The sequence below is a fragment of the Schistocerca cancellata genome, chromosome 8 (assembly GCF_023864275.1).
Source record: "Schistocerca cancellata isolate TAMUIC-IGC-003103 chromosome 8, iqSchCanc2.1, whole genome shotgun sequence".
Classification (NCBI taxonomy): domain Eukaryota; kingdom Metazoa; phylum Arthropoda; class Insecta; order Orthoptera; family Acrididae; genus Schistocerca; species Schistocerca cancellata.
The window spans coordinates 32,580,095-32,600,270 of record NC_064633.1 but is presented as its reverse complement, the minus strand read 5'-3'; the positions used below and the strand labels follow the sequence as shown (position 1 = coordinate 32,600,270).

Here is a 20,176-nt window from a genome sequence, read left to right as displayed (position 1 = left end):
TGAATGATGTTGGTAATAAGCTACAACCCCGTCTCCCTTCCTTCTCAATCACTGCTTTCCTTTCATGCCCTCGACCCCTATAACTGCCATCTGGTCTCTATGCAAGTTGTAAATAGCCTTTCGCTCTCTGTATTTTACCCCTGCTACCTTCATAATATGAAAGAGAGTATTCCAGTCAACATTGTCAAAAGCTTTTTCTAAGTTTTCAAATGCTATATATGTGGGAACCCATCTTCTTAGCTGATTCTTAGGATCAGTATTGCGTCACAGTTTCCTACATTTCTCCGGAATTCAAACTGATCTTCCACAAGGACAGCTTCTACCACTTTTTCCATTCCTATGTAAATAATTCATATTAGTATTTTGCAACCAGAAGTTATTAAACTGATATTTTGGTAACTTTGCACTTGTCAGCAACTGATTTCTTTGGAATTGGAATTATTATATTCTTCATGAAGTCGTGAGGGTATTTCATCTGTCTCACACATCTTGCTCACCAGATGGAAGAATTTTGCTATGACTGGCTCTCCCAAGGCTATCAGTAGTTCTGACAGAATGTCATTTAGTCTCAGGACCTAGTTTCAAGATAAGTCTTTCAGTGCTCTGATAATTCTTCTCGCAATACCACATCTCCCATCTGATCTTCATCTACATCCTCTTCCATTTCTATAATATTGATTTCAAGTTAATATCCCTTATATAGACCCTCCATGTAGTTCATCAACCTTTCTTGTCTTTGCGTAGGACTAGTTTTCCATCTCAGCTCTTGATATTCATACAGCTACTTCTCTTTTCTCCAAAGACCTCTTTAATTTTTCTGTAGATGGCATCTATCTTTTCTCTAGTGAAATATACTTCTCAGTCCGTTTGTGCATACCCATTTTGAAATTCCTGTCAGTCTCATTTTTTAGACATTTGTATTCCCTTTCACCTGCTTCATTTTCTCCATTTTTATATTTTCCCCTTCCAACAGTTAAATTCAGCATATCCTGGTGTTATTTTCCACAAAATTAGATGTATTTTGCTGACTTTGGTATTAGTTTATGATGGCTTATTCCTGAAATACTGTATGTCTCTTATTTTAGTATTATTTAATTGTTTTTCAATATTACGTCAGAAAATAAAATTAGTGATCAGTTACATTGAGTTTTTAAAATCTCTTCTCCAGATCTATAATTCCCTCTCAAAAAGTGTAATTTGTACTTGGTTTCTTCTACTGTTTGCTCAATGTACAGATTGAATAACATCGAGGCTAGGCTACAACCTTGTCTCACTCCCTTCTCACACATTTTTTTCCCTTTAAGCCCTTCAGCTATTATAACTGCACTCTGGTTTCTGTACAGATATCCTTTTGCTCCCTGTGAATGAACCCTGCTAACTGCAGAATTTCATTCCAAAGAGTGTATTTCATTCATCATCAACCAAAATGGCCTTGCTGTGCTGGTACTGTGAATGGCTGAAAGCTGGGGGAAACTACAGCTATACTTTTTCCCCTATGCATGCAGCTGTACTGCATGGTGAAATGGTGATGGCATCCTCCTGGGTAAAATATTCCCAAGGTAAAATGGTCCCCCATTTGGATCTATAGACAGGGACTACTCAGAAGGATGTCATCATCAGGAGAAACAAAACTGGCATTCCACAGATTGAGCAGGTAGCTTAGAAAATTTAAAAAGGGAAATGGATAGGCTGAAGTTAGATTATAATGGGAATTAGTGGGGTTTGGTGACAGGAGGAACAAGACAACTTGTCAGGTGAATACAGGCTTATAAATACAAAGTCAAATATGGGTTTAATAAAGAATAAGAAAATAAGAATGTGAGTTAGTTACTATGAACAGTGAAGTTAACGGATTATCACAGCCAAAATAGACATGAAGGCCGCACCTACCACAGTAGTAAAAGTCTGTATGCAGATGAAGAGATTGGTAACATAAAAGAAATTATTCAGATAGTTATCGGAGATGAACATTTAATAGTGATGGAGGACTGGAAGTCAATAGCAGGAAAAGGAAGAGAAGGAAAAATAGGTTAGTATGGACTGAGGGAAAAGAATGAAAGAGGATGCTGACTGGTAGAATTTTACACAGAGCATAATTAAAGCGTCATTGGTACTTGGTTTAAGAATCATGGAAGAAGGTTGTGTCCGTGAAAGAGACCTGGAGACACCGAAAAGTTTCACAATGATTATATTATGGTTAGATAGAAATTTCAGAACCAGATTTTTAATTGTCAGACATTTCCAGTACCAGATGTGGATTCTGACAATTTATTTGTTATGAAAAGAAGAAATCACAAGAAGGTACAAAATCTAAACTATCCACAGTTAAAGCGGTTGAAAATATTGTTAGTGATATATATGATGGCTTTGAAAACACATTAATCTCTTGTTCTTCTCTCCTAGACCTGAGTAAAGCATTTGACACTGTATCTCATAGTACTTTGGTCATGAAATTAAGACACTATGGTATGGAAGAGGACACCCTGAAATTATTAGAATCCTACTTAAGCAACAGAGTACAGTTTGTTAGTGTAAATGGGCAGCTGTCAAACCCACAAACAATAAAAAGAGGTGTGCCACAGGGCTCCATACTTGGACCCTTCCTGTTTGTAGTGTATGTTAATGATATGCCACAGTATTTACCCTCTAAAACAGTCATGTATGTGGACGATACAACTTTTATCAATTCAGGACAGACTCTTGAATCTGTACGAGAAAAAAATAATATAATCTTTGAAAAACCGGTTCATTGGTTTAGTGCAAACTCCCTATACATAAATGAAACAAAAACTGAGGAAATATTCTTTAATTTGAAGGTATCACACAAAGAAAATAAGTCTGTTAAACTGTTAAAAATGATGATTGACCAGAAACTTAGCTGGGATAAACATATCACATACGTCTGTTCTAAACCTGCACGTGCTATGTTCCTACTTTATAAGCTTAGGAATAATGTCAGCCAAAACTTACTGTTGCATTCATATTTTACTTATATCCACCCCCATCTTTCATATGGTATTCTGCTCTGGGGAAATTCTCCCAATTCAGTATTAATTTTTAGATGGCAAAAAAAGCTCTTCAATGTATAGTGGGTCTATCTCCTAGGGATACATGCAGGGAACATTTCAAAAAACACAGTTCCTTGTTTGTACATCTATAATTGCTTATTATATGTAAAAGAAAATGTGGTGTCACCGCCAGACACCACACTTGCTAGGTGGTAGCTTTAAATCGGCCGCAGTCCATTAGTACATGTCGGACCCGCGTGTCGCCACTGTCAGTAATTGCAGACCGAGCGCCACCACACGGCAGGTCTAGAGAGACGTACTAGGACTCGTCCCAGTTGTACAGACGACTTTGCTAGCGACTACACTGACGAAGCCTTTCTCTCATTTGCCGAGACAGTTAGAATAGCCTTCAGCTAAGTCCATGGCTACGACCTAGCAAGGCGCCATTAACCATTTCTAGAGAGAGTCTCACTTGTATCATCAAGAATGCTGTATACAAATGATGGATTAAAGTTAAGTATTCCAGCAGCTACGTACTTTTCTTTATAGCATTCATTACGTATCCTGTTTCAGACCTAAGCAAGCCTGCGTAAATTAAGCGCGTGCCCTTTCGGCTTCCTTGCCTTGTGTCTAGACTGTCTTGTCTAGACACAACAGAAAACATAGCTCAATATGTGCGTAAGGTATTCTACAGCTCTATCCGTGAACTCCTGGAGGACACGGTTTTGAATGCCATCAGGCCCAGGGGCTTTCCTAGTGTTGGTACGCTTGATAGCCCATGTGATTTCGTTTCCACTAGTGCATCTAATGTCATTGCGCTTGGGCTGGCTACAAGTCATGTAACCTCCTGGTCCGTTTCAAGTGTGAATACTGGATCTGAGGGAGCATGAAAGGCGCTGCAAGTGCTGTGGCCATAAGCTCTGCCTTCTCCGTTGTGGAGTAAGCTGGGACGTCTGGTCCCTGTAGTGTGGGAATGTAATGTTTCTCCTTGGTGAAGTGTCTGGCTAGCTTCCACACACCAGGATGTGTGGTATCTAGCCCAGCAAGTTTCTGTCCCCATTGCTCATTCTTAAATGTTGTATTTTATTCCGTATTATGCCCTGGAGTCTGTTGACGTGCAGTTTATAGAATGGTCATCTGGTACGCTGCCAGTATCTCCTGAAGCAGTTCCTCATTGAGATAAGGCCCAGGATGTGGAATGGCGTCAGTCATTGCACCTTGGACGGTAGTAGTAACAGGCTCCACAGCCTCATCCATTTGCTGTGTGTTGTTTATTTTGTGGGTGTCAGGAATACGACTATCAAGCGTTTCCTTGAACAGTGCCCAATTCACACACTTGTAGTTCAGTATTCTGTGTGTGGTGTCACCGCCAGACACCACACTTGCTAGGTGGTAGCCTTTAATTCGGCTGCGGTCCGTTAGTATACGTCGGACACGCGTGTCGCCACTATCAGTGATTGCAGACCGAGCGCCGCCACACGGCAGGTCTAGAGAGACGTCCTAGCACTCGCCCCAGTTGTACAGCCGACTTTGCTAGCGATGGTTCACTGACAAATTACGCTCTCATTTGTGTGACTTCGAAACAAATGTCTTATTATGTGAGAACACAACCTTTGTCGATACAACAGCAACAAACACTTTTTACCTGGATAGAGTGTTATGTACTGTACAGAATATTTACTGTCGAAAACGGGAAATAGAACACACTCAAGGCATTACGAATCAATTGTAACACGTCCAATATTTGGTATGTAGTAAACGGCACAATAAATGATACTTATTATGTCATTAAGAGTACTTCGTGGCAAAAAGGAAGATGAATCAAAGCCAGAATTATATTCCATTACAGGATTCAGAAAGTTGAATACAAACTATGTCAAAAGCTGCTAGCATGGGATTCTCTTAGAAATACAAGGAAATATTAACAGAAATAAGAAATATACTTACCCTTTAAGTAAACTGAGCAATGGAAATTGTATTTCTTTGCAGGAACAAATATACAAGAGTCCACAGAACGTAATGTGATGATACAACCTCGTGTTTTATATGAAACAAAAGTAAAAAAGTAAATACTGAATCATCACACCATCAAATATTACGAATGCATCCAAAAATTAAGCAGAATAATAGCAACATACTTACACTGCAATTTAAACAAAAAATCACGATCACGTTGCTACGATATCAAAACAATTATGGAAGACTACGTCATCCAATAGGAACACGAGACTATAAATTGCTAAACTTGCAGCGCTCCAAGTGGCCTGGGACCAAACCAACGTCGTGTTACCGGAAATCCCTATATGTGTTTCACTCCCCCTGGGGTGCACAGAGCTGGACGCAGGTGGTTATGGTGATGGAAATGGAGTAGGAGGTTCAAGATCAGACAGACTTGCCTGTGACAAAGCATAGCACACAAAGGTGCAGGGTTCGCCTCAGGACAGCACAGCATGACCACAAAACAAGCAGAGTGTAAGAGTATGACAAGTGATTATGTTAAAGCAGTATGATTATGCTGGATCATTATGTAATAGGAAGGTGGTGGTCCAATAAATTATACTTAAACAGGAAAGGAGTAATAATCTTACAGGGAAACAGAAGAAGCAGCAGAGAAATAGTACTTCTAAGAAGAGTTAATGGCATACATAAGGAGGCAGGAATAAGATGTGCCCAGCAGGAGCAGGGCATTGTGTCTGGCTGTAAGTGGATTTAAGTCTGGAAATACAAGGCGTACCCCTGGCCAGGTTTGGATAGTGGAGTGAAGGCAGTGTAGAGGTTGTTGATCTCCTGGAAGGGACAGTGTCTGAGATGACCTGAACAGTGAGAAGGCATCCAGACCAAAAATGTTGCCACCTGAGTGACCATAAGTGACAGAGTTGTGATCCATACGACCTTTTTGTATGCAGCGTCGATTGTGAATTGACCTTGGAGGGGAATCAAACTGTCACCATACATGACTGACATAGGGTAGGCAGGGGCCAAGTTGACAACAAAGATAAGCATTTGTTTGGAGTTTAATCAAAGAAACAGTAGCTCCTGTGTCCATTTGGAAATGGAATCCTGGTTTGTGCTGTTGTGAGGGTGGTAAACAGCTTGGTGGTAGAAGGATCACCCTGAGAAAAAACTGCCTGAAGTGCATACACCATCCCTTGATGAATGTGGAGAGTGGCATCAGACCGTCACAACATTTGATGATAGATGGTTCAGAGATGTCCGTCTTTCCCACAATAGGTGCAGTGCAGCCAGTGATCAGGACAGCCCACATGATTGGGCCATGTAGCAGTCAGGACACAGCGGGAAACCTCACTGCTTACATGACTGGATGTTCAGAGGCCATTGTGTCCGAAATCAATTAAGCACAACATCCACAGACAGCTGCTGGCCTGGACCACTGCTACTTGTATTTGAACCATGAGTAATTCATTTGCTGCATATATGGCATTGCGCAATTTTCAAAATAGCATCCCAGTAAGGATTGTCTAATTTTAGGGCTGTGCAAAGTCGACTCAGTCCTTGCAAATCCGTCACCCATAAGCGGTACGACTGACCAAGTTGCTTGTGATATTGATGGAACTCAAGGCATGGTGTGACCACATGAAATTGTTACGAATAACAATTTACAGCAACCAACAAATGTGAACGTGACAAGACGTGATAGTGGAGCCAAATTGTTTACTAAGAACAACAGCTTACGGGAAGCCCAAGAAATGAAGAGCATCTATTGGAGAGCATCGTCAGAAACCAGAAAAGCAGTGAAGTGCTTTTACAGCCACTGTAAGTGTGTGTCCCAGTCCTTTTTGGCATTGTTAAATGGCAGAAGCGAGGATTGATGGCTATCCTCGTGGCAAGTGATCACAGACTGGATGGCTTGGGAACCCTAAACCTGTAAGTAGTCCAACAGAAGCTGAGTTGCCTGATGTAGCAATTCAGTTTATTGTTGAAACTTGTGTGTAGTTGCCGCTGCAGGAGCAGCTGTTATTGTTCCACAAATTGTATGAGCTTTGCATCCAAACAGCATTGCTAACCTTTTACCTTGTCACCAATTTTAGTGACCAGAATTGAACAAGAGGAGGAACAACTCAAGAACCTGCGGAGATACTCCAACTGGCTGATGGCATTAACTGTGAGCTGCCCGAGAGTGGACAGTGAGAGAAAGACAAACAATGGAGATGGCATAACAGAATAACAAGTCCAATGAGTAAACCAAGATCGAAAGCCCACAAATCCAGAACCAAACAATGATGTGTAGTGAGATCAATACAATAGTGCAGTGCAATCACAGCTGATTGATTGATTGATTGATTGGCTGGCTTTAAAAGGGAAGCCATGAGTACTGTCAAGCTGGTTGTATGAGCATATCTCCGTAGCCAGTACTGCAGTGGCAACAGCAGTGCCAACAGTTAATAGCAGTTCCGTGTAGCTGCTGTCATCAAGGTCCATGCCTTGTGGCCAGCTTTCAAACTCACCGGTCCCCTTCCACTTATACGGATATGTATGGGTGGATGGAAGTGCCTACAACAATGCTTGGGAAGGCGAACTTGTAGCACAGGAGGAATCCCTGCACTGGAGCATGTCAGTTGGAGGAAAGAACCCAGAGCATCTGGCAGCACACAGGGGCATGGTGGTGCGGGTGACAAACTGAAGGAGTGGTGGCCACAGTGAGGCCTCCACCTCCATGCTCATGTCCAAGGGAATTGCCACTCGTGCTGTGGAGCCTCAGGGTAGGTAGGAGTAAGAAATGTGCAGCAGTCTCTGCCCTTGAATAGAAAGGACAGGAAAAGTGCAAATGTCAGGAAGAAGAGATAACTTGCACTAGGTATCAGTCATGGCAGAGGCGTGGCCCCCTTGGTTACAGGAGAACTTTGGGAAAGAGTATCAGGTCATCATCATTCTCAAGCCAAATGCTTTACTGAATCAGGTGGTAGAGAGTTTAGGATCTTTGTGAAAGGACTTCATGTATGGTAATCAGATAATGACATTGCTGGTGTTAGGGAACAACTTGGATAGCGGCAAGGTCTACAATATAGGTGGTATACAATATAGGCAGTGACGTGTGCAAGATAGCTTCCCTGACTGCTAGCACCAGTGTGCTCTAGTTGCCCTGTTCTGGTGGTATAATTAACCATGTCTCGGCAATGCTGTTTGGTGTCTTAATGTAGAGCTGAAAATGGGACCAGTGACTGCCGACTGAACACATTGCAGTGGTGCTGGTGGGGACACTTGGGAGATGAGGTTACGCTATGGATGATCTGCACCTCAATGAGATTGGAAAGGGGAGGATGATGGAGCCAATTAGTGAGAGTATAGCGCGTGGGCGTGGGATCGCACGTGGTCAAATACTTTTTGTCATTGTTAGGCGAACTGGTCATTTTTAAGATAAATCATGACATTGATCCCTTAATAGTGTTTCATCATGTTTACATGAATTCAGAAGACAGCATTGGAGTACACACTCACCAGTTATCAGAGAGAAAAAGAAATCATAAGGACAAACACGACAGACATTTTCTCAGAATTTTCTGTTCTTCATCAAAATATGCAGTACAAAGAGATGTGCAGTGGGGTTGTGCTTGCTGCAGAAAAATGTCATTAATTATTTTGTTTAGTGCAGAAAACAGAAGCAAAGTAGTATGGAATGTTATAAAAACATGAAACAGGAGAAGGCTAACCACAAGTATTATGAGATACAAATCAAAAATTGGAGCAGAGTAATAGAAAATACACAGGAATTGGGAAATTTTATTATTAACTATTGTTCTGTATTACAGAAAAAAAATAAAATCTTCTTAAAACATGTAGCTCCCACAGTTAATTCCACAACAAGCACAATGATGTTTTTTCCTGCAGTAGACTTGAAGTCAGGAAGAGACTACAGAAATTGAAAAATAACAAATCAGTGGACATAGATGAGCTTCCAGTTTCCATTCTCAAGATTTGCATAGGTAGCTTATAACCCCCATTGACAAAGTTAATGAATGAGCCCTCAGTTCATGTATTTTTCTAGAGTACCTAAAGAACACCTGACTTGCACCATCACTAAAAGAAAGGTCATTTGGAGAGTATAGAAAACTACAGGTCAGTTCCTCTTCCCTCAGTATTCTAAAAAATAATTGAATTGAGTATGTAAGAAAGACTGATAAGTTATCTGAATTAATACAACATTATTAACAGAACACAGTTTGGTTTCCAAAGTAGAACAAGTAGAGTGATATGTAAAGACATATGAGGTAACAGTGCAGAACTATTATGTATATTGTAAGTTTTTGCGCAAATTGTGTATGAATGAAAGAACGTAAAACATTAGGGACCATCCAGACGAGGCAGAGTAATTGTTAAGACACAGATCTCATGTTCAGGATGATGGAGTTTACTGTATCTGGCCATTCTAATTTAGATTTTCCATGGTTGTAAATCATTTCAGGCAAATGCTGGTATGGTTTATTCCGCAATGGCCAATGTGTTTTATTATTTTAAAAACATCCATATATATTATGTGTCTATATATTTGAGCTATTTATTTTCATTGTATTGTGATGACAAATCCTATATCATTATCAGATGAACCCTCAATGAAAGAATGAATGAATAAATGAATGAATTGTCTGAGCTCCATTATAAATAATGCTTATTTAGGGAAGCTTAATCTAGTGACGGCTGCATGAAATGTGGTGAAGCAGAAGTAGTTGGAAATCACTGCCATTTTATAGGTTAATAACAGCTAGTGGACTGCGGTACATTCTGCAATTGCAGTTTTTGAAATGCCAGTAGACTACTAGCAGGATCTCACATGTATGGAACAAACAGGCAGTATGTCATGTTGAAACTGGGTCAGTTGCTGGCTATAGTAAAAATAAAAATGCGTAACACGTTATTCTTCCGATGCTGAAAACAAATTGGCCATGGATTGAATTCCAGAATGAGATTTTCACTCTGCAGCGGAGTGTGTGCTGATATGAAACTTCCTGGCAGATTAAAACTGTGTGCCCGACCGAGACTCGAACTCGGGACCTTTGCCTTTCGCGGGCAAGTGCTCTACCAACTGAGCTACCGAAGCACGACTCACGCCCGGTACTCACAGCTTTACTTCTGCCAGTACCTCGTCTCCTACCTTCCAAACTTTACAGAAGCTCTCCCGCGAACCTTGCAGAACTAGCACTCCTGAAAGAAAGGATATTGCGGAGACATGGCTTAGCCACAGCCTGGGGGATGTTTCCAGAATGAGATTTTCACTCTGCAGCGGAGTGTGCGCTGATATGAAACTTCCTGGCAGATTAAAACTGTGTGCCCGACCGAGACTCGAACTCGGGACCTTTGCCTTTCGCGGGCAAGTGCTCTACCAACTGAGCTACCGAAGCACGACTCACGCCCGGTACTCACAGCTTTACTTCTGCCAGTACCTCGTCTCCTACCTTCCAAACTTTACAGAAGCTCTCCTGCGAACCTTGCAGAACTAGCACTCCTGAAAGAAAGGATCTCCGCAATATCCTTTCTTTCAGGAGTGCTAGTTCTGCAAGGTTCGCAGGAGAGCTTCTGTAAAGTTTGGAAGGTAGGAGACGAGGTACTGGCAGAAGTAAAGCTGTGAGTACCGGGCGTGATTCGTGCTTCGGTAGCTCAGTTGGTAGAGCACTTGCCCGCGAAAGGCAAAGGTCCCGAGTTCGAGTCTCGGTCGGGCACACAGTTTTAATCTGCCAGGAAGTTTCATGGATTGAATTGTCTGAAGTTGAAGATATTTATAAACAGGAACAACCCGGTATGATCAAGTGTGGACTTGTAGGTTGAAATTAACATCTGGTATAGTGACGTAAGAAAATGATATTTGTTAAACTTTTCCTGCTGGGGGGGTGCCTAGTACTGAATCTGTAATCATCTGCAGACTATGAGTCACTGTTGGTTTGAGTTCAGTCCCTGCCAATTTACAGTTTTAGGGCCCCTGCAAGCATGCAGAAGTGCTGCAGCATGATGGGGCATGGATTCAACTAATGTCTGGAGTGTTGCTGGAGGAAATTGACACCATTAATCCTGCAGGGCTGTCCATAAATCCACAAGAGTACGAGGGGGTGGATATCTCATCTGAACAGCACATTGCAAGGCATCCCAGATATGCTCAATAATGTTCATGTCTGGGGAGTTTGGTGGCCAGCAGAAGTGTTTAAACTTTGAAGAGTGTTCCTGGAGCCACTCTGTAGCAGTTCTGGATGTGTGGGGTGTCACATTGTCCTGCTGGAACTGCCCAAATCCATTGGAATGCACAATGGACATGAATGGCTGCAGGTGATCAGACAGAATGTTTAAGTATGTGTCAACTGTCAGAGTTGTTTCTAGACGTATCAGGGGGCCCCATGTCACTCCAACTGTACTCACCCCACACCATTAGTGTCTCCACCAGCTTGAACAGTCCCTTGATTACATGCCGGGTCCATGGATTTATGAGGTTGTCTCCATAGCCATACACATCCATCCGCTCGATACAATTTGAAATGGGACTTGTCCAACCAGGCAGCATGTTTCCAGTCATCAATGGTCCAATGTTGCTGTTGATGAGCACAGGCGAGGTGTTAAGCTTTGTGTCATGCAGTCATCAAGTGTACATGAGTGGGCTTTTGGTTCCAAAAGCCCATACCGATGATGTTACGTTGAATGGTTCACATGCTGACTCTTGTTGATGGCCAGGCATTGAAATCTGCTTTGCAGAAGGGGTGCACATCTGTCACATTGAATCATTCAATCATTGTTGGTCCTGTTCTTGCAGCATCTTTTTCCAGCTGCAGGGATGTCAGAGATTTGATGTTTTACCGAATTCCTGATATTCACATTACACTCATGAAATGGTCATATGGGAAAATCTTCACTTCATTGCTACCTAGGAGATGCTATGTCCCATTGATCGTGCACTGACCATAGCACGACATTCAAACTCACTTAAATCTTGATAACCTGCCACTGTAGCAGCAGTAACCAATCTAAAAACTGCACCAGACACTCGTCTTATATAGGCATTGCCAACTGCAGTACCGTATTCTGCCAGTTTATGTATCTGCGTGTGTGAATATGTTTGCATTGTCGACTGCAGTACCGTATTCTGCCAGTTTACATATCTGCATATGTGAATATGCTTGCCTGGTACCAGTTTCTTTGGCGCTTCAGTGTAGATGCTTGGTATAAAATGTCAGGGACGTGTTGGTGGTGTACCATCATATGTGACAGAGCTGGAGTCCATTCACGCCGCACCCCATCATCGTCACTCTTCTCCCAGTTGGAGTTTCTGCATGTGTTAGAGCTTTGTGTATGTGGTAGCTTTCTTGAAAATTGGGGAGATGTCTGTTTTTACTGAATTTTTTGGTGCTCATATCTTTCTCTGCTGTGATTGGCATATGATATCCCTGTTTAAGATGGTCTGCAACTGTTGAGTAAATTGTCCTGTGTATCCATCTTGTCACTAGAGGTATTTGCATCTTACAATTCTAGCTGTTTATGTGCACAAAGTTCTTACTTTGAGTTGGAACTACAGTAAAACAGTGCTAAACATAATAAGTTCTTCTATGTAACTATATTAATTTTGTGTATCAGATTTTGCTAACGTCAGTGTAACTATCATCATGAATATCTGATGTTTTTCTCAAAAGCTTTTCTGTGTTTGCATAGAACATTGCCTTGGATGATTGTGTGACTAGTGTGACTAGTTCAAACTATGTGCTGAGTCAGGACTCAAACCCTGTGTGTTCTCATCAACTGACTCAAAGCCTCAACCTGCTACAGGCTTGATGCCATTCATTTCCTATGTTTGTTTCTTTAACATTAGGTGCCACTGTCCTTAGTTGTAGTGATAAATGACAGTTAAAAAAGACTGACTGTACTAACCAATGCAACTTTTGTTTTCTTCCAGCTTGATAATAAATGACAGTCTTCAAACTGGTACACAGATTCCTTATATCAAGAAAGCCATAGAATGTGGATATGGAGTGATAATTTTCAATACTAATGACAACACAAGAGAGATTGATGGCAAAGAAGTTAAAATAAAGGTGTGTATGCTTCATTTATTTTTAAGCTTGTGATTGTGCTGCTTATTTCTCAAAATTCAGTGTCTGCATTATCCTTCGTGGGCCGCTGTGAGGTTTCATTTCTGTTACTGAAAAAAGTTGGAAATCTAAAAAGTAAGTACGTTTTGCAAAATAAAATGTTTCATTTATATGACAATTAAAAAAAAAAAAAAAAGAGAGGAAGATATAAATTTCTTTACTGATTAAAACTGTGTGGCAGACTTGAACTTCGTCCCATAGCCTTGTCTTTGAAAGTGTGCCTGAATAGCTCAGTCAGAAATACTCCTTTTCGATCTGCCCACACCATACTCTTACATTTTTGAGATTTGGAAAGTAGAAGGGGAGGATTGGGAGACTGCATCTGTGAGACAGTGCATAAGGTATACCTGAATTGTTCACCTGGTAGCTCTTATTCCATGGAACTTCCTTCCAGCAGGCAAACATTGCCTCTGGTATGGGGCTGAAAGTATGCCGTTGGCTGACCTTATCACTTAAAACTGTACTAAAAGCAATTAACCTGCATAGATGGCACTCTAAATTTGTTTCCACAATAAACTTGACATAAACACCTGAAATACTTATGGAATCATAAACTGGCAAATAGATAAGTTCATCAGACACTAAGACAACAACTCACAAGATGAAAACCTGTCAGTTACAATCCAGTGGTAGCGGATACAGCCAAAGTCTGAATGGCAAACCAAACACAATGCAAAGGTTTATTAATTTTTGTTATTAAAAGGACATTGAGATCACAGTGGAATTACTGATTGATTGATTCACTGGTTTGTTCTTTATTGGTATTCACTCTGTTGAGCATAAAATTATCTTCTGAGTAAACATTTACATAAAATACGGATTAAGAATGACAAATTTTAATTAAGATCCCAAACAAGTAAGTAATACCAATGAGTACTTAATTGTAATTTTTATGGTAAAACAAATAATCATAGCTATGGAAACACATGATGAGCTCATAATCACTACACTAATAATAGTGTTATGAAGAGTGTTCTTTACTATAAAGATGACACATTGAGCTGCAGACAGGCACGATAAAAAAGAATGTTATACGTGTAGCTTTCGGCCGAAACCTTCTTCAGAAAAGAAAAGAAAACACGTACATTCATACAAGCAAGCATTCCTCAAACATAAGTGATAGCTCGTCTAGCTACTGAATTGTAATGCAATGTGTATGATCCATGTGGAAGACATAAGTGCAAGAGCTACTCAGTCCACCCTCCCAGCACTTCCTGTTCCAGTTCTGTTACAGCTGTTCCTACCCCATCAGAGGCTGTGCCATCTGTGAAAGCAACTTTGTCATATACCAGCTCTATTGAAATCTGTAAAGTTTTTTATATTGGTATGACTACAAACTAGCTGTCCATCAGGATGAACAGCCACTGCCAAACTGTGGCCAAGGACAAAGTGGACCACTCTGTAGTAGAACATGCAGCTGCACATAAGATGTTTTATTTCAGTGGCTGCTTCACAACCTAGGCCATCTGGATCCTCCCCTCCACTACCAGCTTCTCTGAAATGCCCAGAAGGGAGTTACACTTACCATACATTCTCTGCTCATGAAATCATTCCAGCCTCAACATGAGTTAACCTACTGGCCCTACACCCTCAACCAGTTTCCGTCCTCGTCTTCTCCCAATTCATATATGCCATCCTCATTGTGCTCTGCTGTCAGCCAACCCCAATGTTCCTTTTCCCTCTCTGCTGCTCTCCTTTCCTCACTCCCTGTTCCTTTCCCCACTCCCTCTCCTGCAGCCTCCTGGCCTCAGCAGCTGAAAAGAGTCGTCATGGACATTGATCAGCCAGGACATTATAACTATCTACCTAATAGCCGGTATGACCACCTTTGGCACAAATAACAGCGGCAACGCGTCATAGCATGGAAGCAGTGAGGCCTTGGTAGGCCGCTAGAGGGATTTGTCACCACATCTGCACACCTAATTCCCGTTAATTCCAAGGAGGGGGTTGATGAGGTCTGATGCCACATTCAACCACATACCGGATGTCTCTGATCAGATTCAGGTCTGGCGAGTTGGTGGGCCAGCTCATCAATTGGAACTGTCCACTGTGTTCCTTGAACCACTCCATTGTACTCTTGGCATTGTGAGATGGTGAATTATCGTGTTAAAAAATACCACTTCCATTGGGAAAAATCATCGTCATGAAGGTGTGTATGTGGTCTGCAACCAGTGTACGATACTCCTTAGCCTTAATGGTGCCTTGCACGATCTTCACTAGACCCATGGATGCCCACATTAATGTTCCTGATACCATAATGAAGCCACTACTAATGGGTAGGGGTATCAATGAGCTGTTCCCCTGGAAGATGACGGATTTGCGCCCTCCAATTGGCACGCTGAAGAAGTTATCAGGATTCATCAGACCCTGCAATGCTCTACCACTGTGCCAACATCAGTGCTGATGGTCACATTCCCATTTCAGCCGTAGTTGTGGTGTTAACATTGGCACATGCATGGGTCGTCAGCTATGGAGGTTCATCGTTAAGTGTGTTTGGTGCACTGTGTGTTCAGACACACTTGTATTCTACCCAGTATTTATATCTGATATTAGTTTCACCACAGTTTGCTGCCTGTCATGTTTTACCAGTCTGCCCAGATATATGATGTCTGACATCTGTAATGAGGGGTGGCCGCCAACGCCTCAGTGTGTGGATGTTGTTTCATCTTGTTTTCACCACATGTTGAAGGCACTCACCACTGCACACCCAAAAGTCATACAATTTCCAAAACACTCGCACCGAGCCTCCGGACCATCACAATCTGCTCTTAGTGAAACTTGGATTGATTGTGCACCTTCCCCATTGTACACAAATACGGCACGCTCATCAATGCTGCATGCACCATGCATTTGTCTGACTAACTATCAGTCCTTATTCTGATCAGTTTTTATGTGAGGTTTGATTGCTTGTATGAATATATGTGTTTTTACCTTTATTTTCTGAAGAAGGCTTTGGACAAAACATAAGTGTGTAAGTCTTTTCGTTCCACTTGTTTATAGTGAGTAGCAATCTACCCTTTTCATAACATTGCTTATATCCCACCTTTACTTACCACTGTTTCACTGCAATAATAATTTTACAAAATGAAACTTCCTGTCAGATTAAAAGTGTGTGCCGGACCGAGACTCAAATTCATGACCTTCCCCGTTTGGGAGCAAGTACTCTATTGACTGAGCTACCCAAACACAACTCACGGCCTGTCTTCACAGCTTTACTTCAGTCAGTACCTCATCTCCTACCTTCCAAACTTCACAGAAGCTCTCCTGCAAACTGTGCAAGGAAGAAAGAACACAGCAGAGATGTGGCCTAGCCACAGCTGGAGGGATGTTTCCAAAATGAAATTTTCACTCTGCAGCAGAGTGTGCTCTGATATGAAACTTCCTGGCAGATTAAAACTGCATGCCAGACTGAGCCTTGAACTTGGTACCTTTGCCCTCTGTCCAGAGTTTGAGTCTCAATCCAGCACACAGTTTTAACCTGCCAGGAAGTTTCGTACCAGAGCACGCTCCACTGCAGAGTGAAAATTTCATACTGAGAATAATTTTACAAGTTCTTCAGATCCATTGTTTTTGCGTTAATTGATATCTATGTCTTTGGGTACTGTTTATTTATATGCACAAAATATATAAATTAGCTTTGAGAGGTAATTCATGTCTAGGTCACAAACAACAACTATTTTTTATTAGAATAGAATGCTGCTGGAAAAGGGAGGGTTGCATTTTCCTTAATTATTCTTTTTTTGTTTAGCTCTTGCTGCATAATTCTTAATAGAACTACAAGCAAGTTTGGGTTGGGTGACATTGACAATTGTTTCATATTCACAGTCACAGTAAGGTTCTTCATGAAGTCCAAGACAGTAAAAATGCTTGGGAAAATTCTCATGATTTAGCCTCATCTATATTAAGCTTGACCCACTTCGACACTTCTTTTTTTGTAGTTGGTTTTGTGGAACCAAGATTTCATTGGGATACTGTCTTGAACAGGTCTGTAGTAAGAGCTTTTTAATAAGTTGCGTGATACTTGCCAAAGGAATTTAATGTGAGATTTAGTGATGTTATAAAATTCTATGTGGGGTTGTTTTGTATTTAAATGTATCCCTTTTAATATTGCTTCCTTCATAATTTTTTGTTGTATCTGACTCGATAGTGTACTTTCACTCTACTCAATTCTATGAGTTTCTCTTGTCTGATATGTGGAGTGCATTTTCTGTTGTGTTGATAACATAGTCAGAAGAGGAGGTCACTGGACAGAGCTCACTGATTTGGCTCAAACTGTGTGAATGGAAGTGGGAAGATGTCCCTTTCAAGTTTCTGGAATGTGTGACCAGAGTGGTCAATAAGAAAAGAGAAAACAACCTCTAAAGACTTTAGAGTACAGATTGATGGTGTTTTTTTTTTTTATAGCAACATTGATGAAGTAAGAGGTGCAGCCCAGTGATTTAGCACACCAACTATCAGTTTGACAACTCAGATATTATTCTCACTGCTACCATGACTGTTTCTCTCCCCTCACCCCCTCTCTCTCCCCTTCATGTCCCCTCTCCCCCCCTCCCTCTATCTCTCTCTCTCTCTCTGTGTGTGTGTGTGTGTGTGTGTGTGTGTGTGTGTGTGTGTGTGTGTGTTTTCCACTCACCCCCCTCCCCCCCCCCCCCCTCTTTTCACAAAGTCATTGCTCATTGTGATGCCACTTGTTCATAACAGCCTTGTGATTCCTGAAATGTTTTCCACGTGTCGGAGTTGATGAATGCAGTTTTGAGATTTCTAGCACCACCTTGTTCTATTACATTCCCTAAACTTGAAGATTACTTTTTCATTTAATGGTTTAATGATTTGAACTTCCATTTTGGATGAACATCAACAAAATCTGTGACCCCCTTATCTGTCAAAAACACCAAAGTATAAGAGGCACATTTGTTAGGATCATAATCATCTTTCACGTCTGTAGTTGAAGAAGAGTGAGTGAGTGAGTGAGTCAGTCCACACACCTCTTCATAAAGATTTCGTTCGGCAGGTTCAGTGCATAGTATTAAAACTTCATAATTTACTATGAAATTATTATTCATAAATTCTATAACCTGCTCTGTAATTACTTGACCCATACATAGATGTTGCTACAGGACTCACAGACACAGGAGGATTGTCGGTGACCGTACCTTTAACTGAAAAGTATTAAGAAGAGCATTGGTGAAACTTTTTTCTTCATCAAAAGTTATTGTTTTGATGTTTTCACCAATCACTTCACTGGTAGAAAATTGTTGTTGGGTTTTCATTTTCTAATAAAATTATAAGCTTTTGTGGAAAATCAACCCAGACACATGGTGAGATGCTGTTCACAACTGTGGAGACTATTACAAACTGTCAGAAAACAGATACAGTAAGTTTTTGATTACTGTAGGGGATTTGGAGCAGCTGCCAGAGCCATGTGCTTTGAACACAAAAAAGAGAACAAAGAATAGTAGAGAGTGGGGATATGATGGCAACAGAATGTTGCTATTGAAGGACATGTGAAATAACAAACCATCAGAAGTGTATCATTTTAAAACAGTTTGTGTTTAAGTGTGTTATTTAATTAAATTTAAGTCATCATAACTAAACTGAATATATTAATTTTACATAAGTGACTTGTACTGATAATATATTTAAATTTTATCGTTAGTAGTTTACCATTGTGAGGAGTAAAATAAAACTGAAAAAAATTATGATAGGAATGGAAAGTCAATGAATTGATAGTCTGTGTGCTAGGCCACTTATTTGATCATTGTTTCTCAAAAATCCCTCACACTGTACTCAAAAATCTTTAGTGTGTGTTTTCTCTATTCTTATAGCCTGCTCATGGAAGATATTCTTGGAAACAGAAAGGGGCAGCTACCTGCTTCTACTTGCACAGCTTGAGACAATTTGCTGAGCTCTGTACCACACCCTACACATGTCAGTCAAAGAGATTCTCCAGGTTTTGTAACTGACTTCAGTACAGATATAGAATCAGTGAGGCCAGATTTTGTTTGTAGCTATATCGATAGTGTATCTATTGTTCTGCAGTGAAAATTAAGGTCCCCTGAGGTAACTGATATTATCTGTACTCTTCTGACTGTGGGCAGTAAAAAGCAGTTCCTTCATAGTCATCAAAGCACAATTGACCCCATCAGTACAGAAAAAGTAATAATGTGGTCATTTATTGTGCATTTCCCTTTACATCTTTGAGAGAGTTTTGTCAGATTTCTTCTCTGGGTGAGCAATAATTGGAGGCAGATGGTAAAATAGTCTCATTTGTAAAGTGGAGGCATCTTTGCAATAAGAATTTCAATTTTTATTCATTAATTTATTCATTTAAACATCATGTTCAGTAAATCCCACCACGAGGATGAGGATTGCGAGCAGTGAGGCCAGTGAGATGTGTTATTGTTTTTTTATTATCTAGAAGCATAACTTAGGAGGCACCATATGGGATTAAGCCATATGAAATAGAAATTTATATCAAGTGGGTTTGTTGTTATAACATGTGTGCTATGAATATAAGCTGCTTCAAAGCATCAGCACACTGAGAATGTCTTGAAAATATGTCTTTTTTTGTGAGATTGGTGATGATAAAGTGACAGGAAACTAAATATTGATAGTTAAAGGCTTCTCGTATATGATATTTTTTGTATGATAACATGCGCACTATGAAAGTACGCCACTCAGTGCTCTGGTGCGGTGATAATTTGTCAAAAATGCTTCATAGACATTTGTGTAAAATGTATAACATATAACTAGATGCTGCTGTCATTTTAGAACAATAGCATAGCCAATACTTGTGAAGTGTGAAGGAAAAGGTAACTGTTCACATCTGGATATTGTCTTACCTTTTTATCTTATCTTATGTTTCCTAAAAGCTGCTAAGATTTCCTTATTAATTTAATAGAAATATGATCTGCAATATTCGATATTAAATCTAGCTGAGTACTTGGCATTGCCCGTGTATGTATTTACTTATCCTCTTGCCCCACTCTCTGTCCATCCGCTACTCCCCCCCCCCCCCCACACACACACACACACACACACACACACCGTTCATCTCTCGTTGCTCCCTCTCTATCTCTCCCTCTCCTC

At 40.8% G+C, this 20,176-nt stretch overlaps 1 protein-coding gene across 1 annotated transcript in view; it reads left to right on the top strand.

Moving 5' to 3' along the window:
- LOC126094626 (FAM172 family protein homolog CG10038) overlaps positions 1-20,176 on the top strand; it is a 272,864-nt gene that overhangs the window by 66,898 nt on the left and 185,790 nt on the right. The window contains exon 4 of the mRNA XM_049909109.1: positions 12,892-13,030. Within this exon, the coding sequence (XP_049765066.1) occupies positions 12,892-13,030 (139 nt within the window). The remainder of the gene's footprint in view (positions 1-12,891; positions 13,031-20,176) is intronic.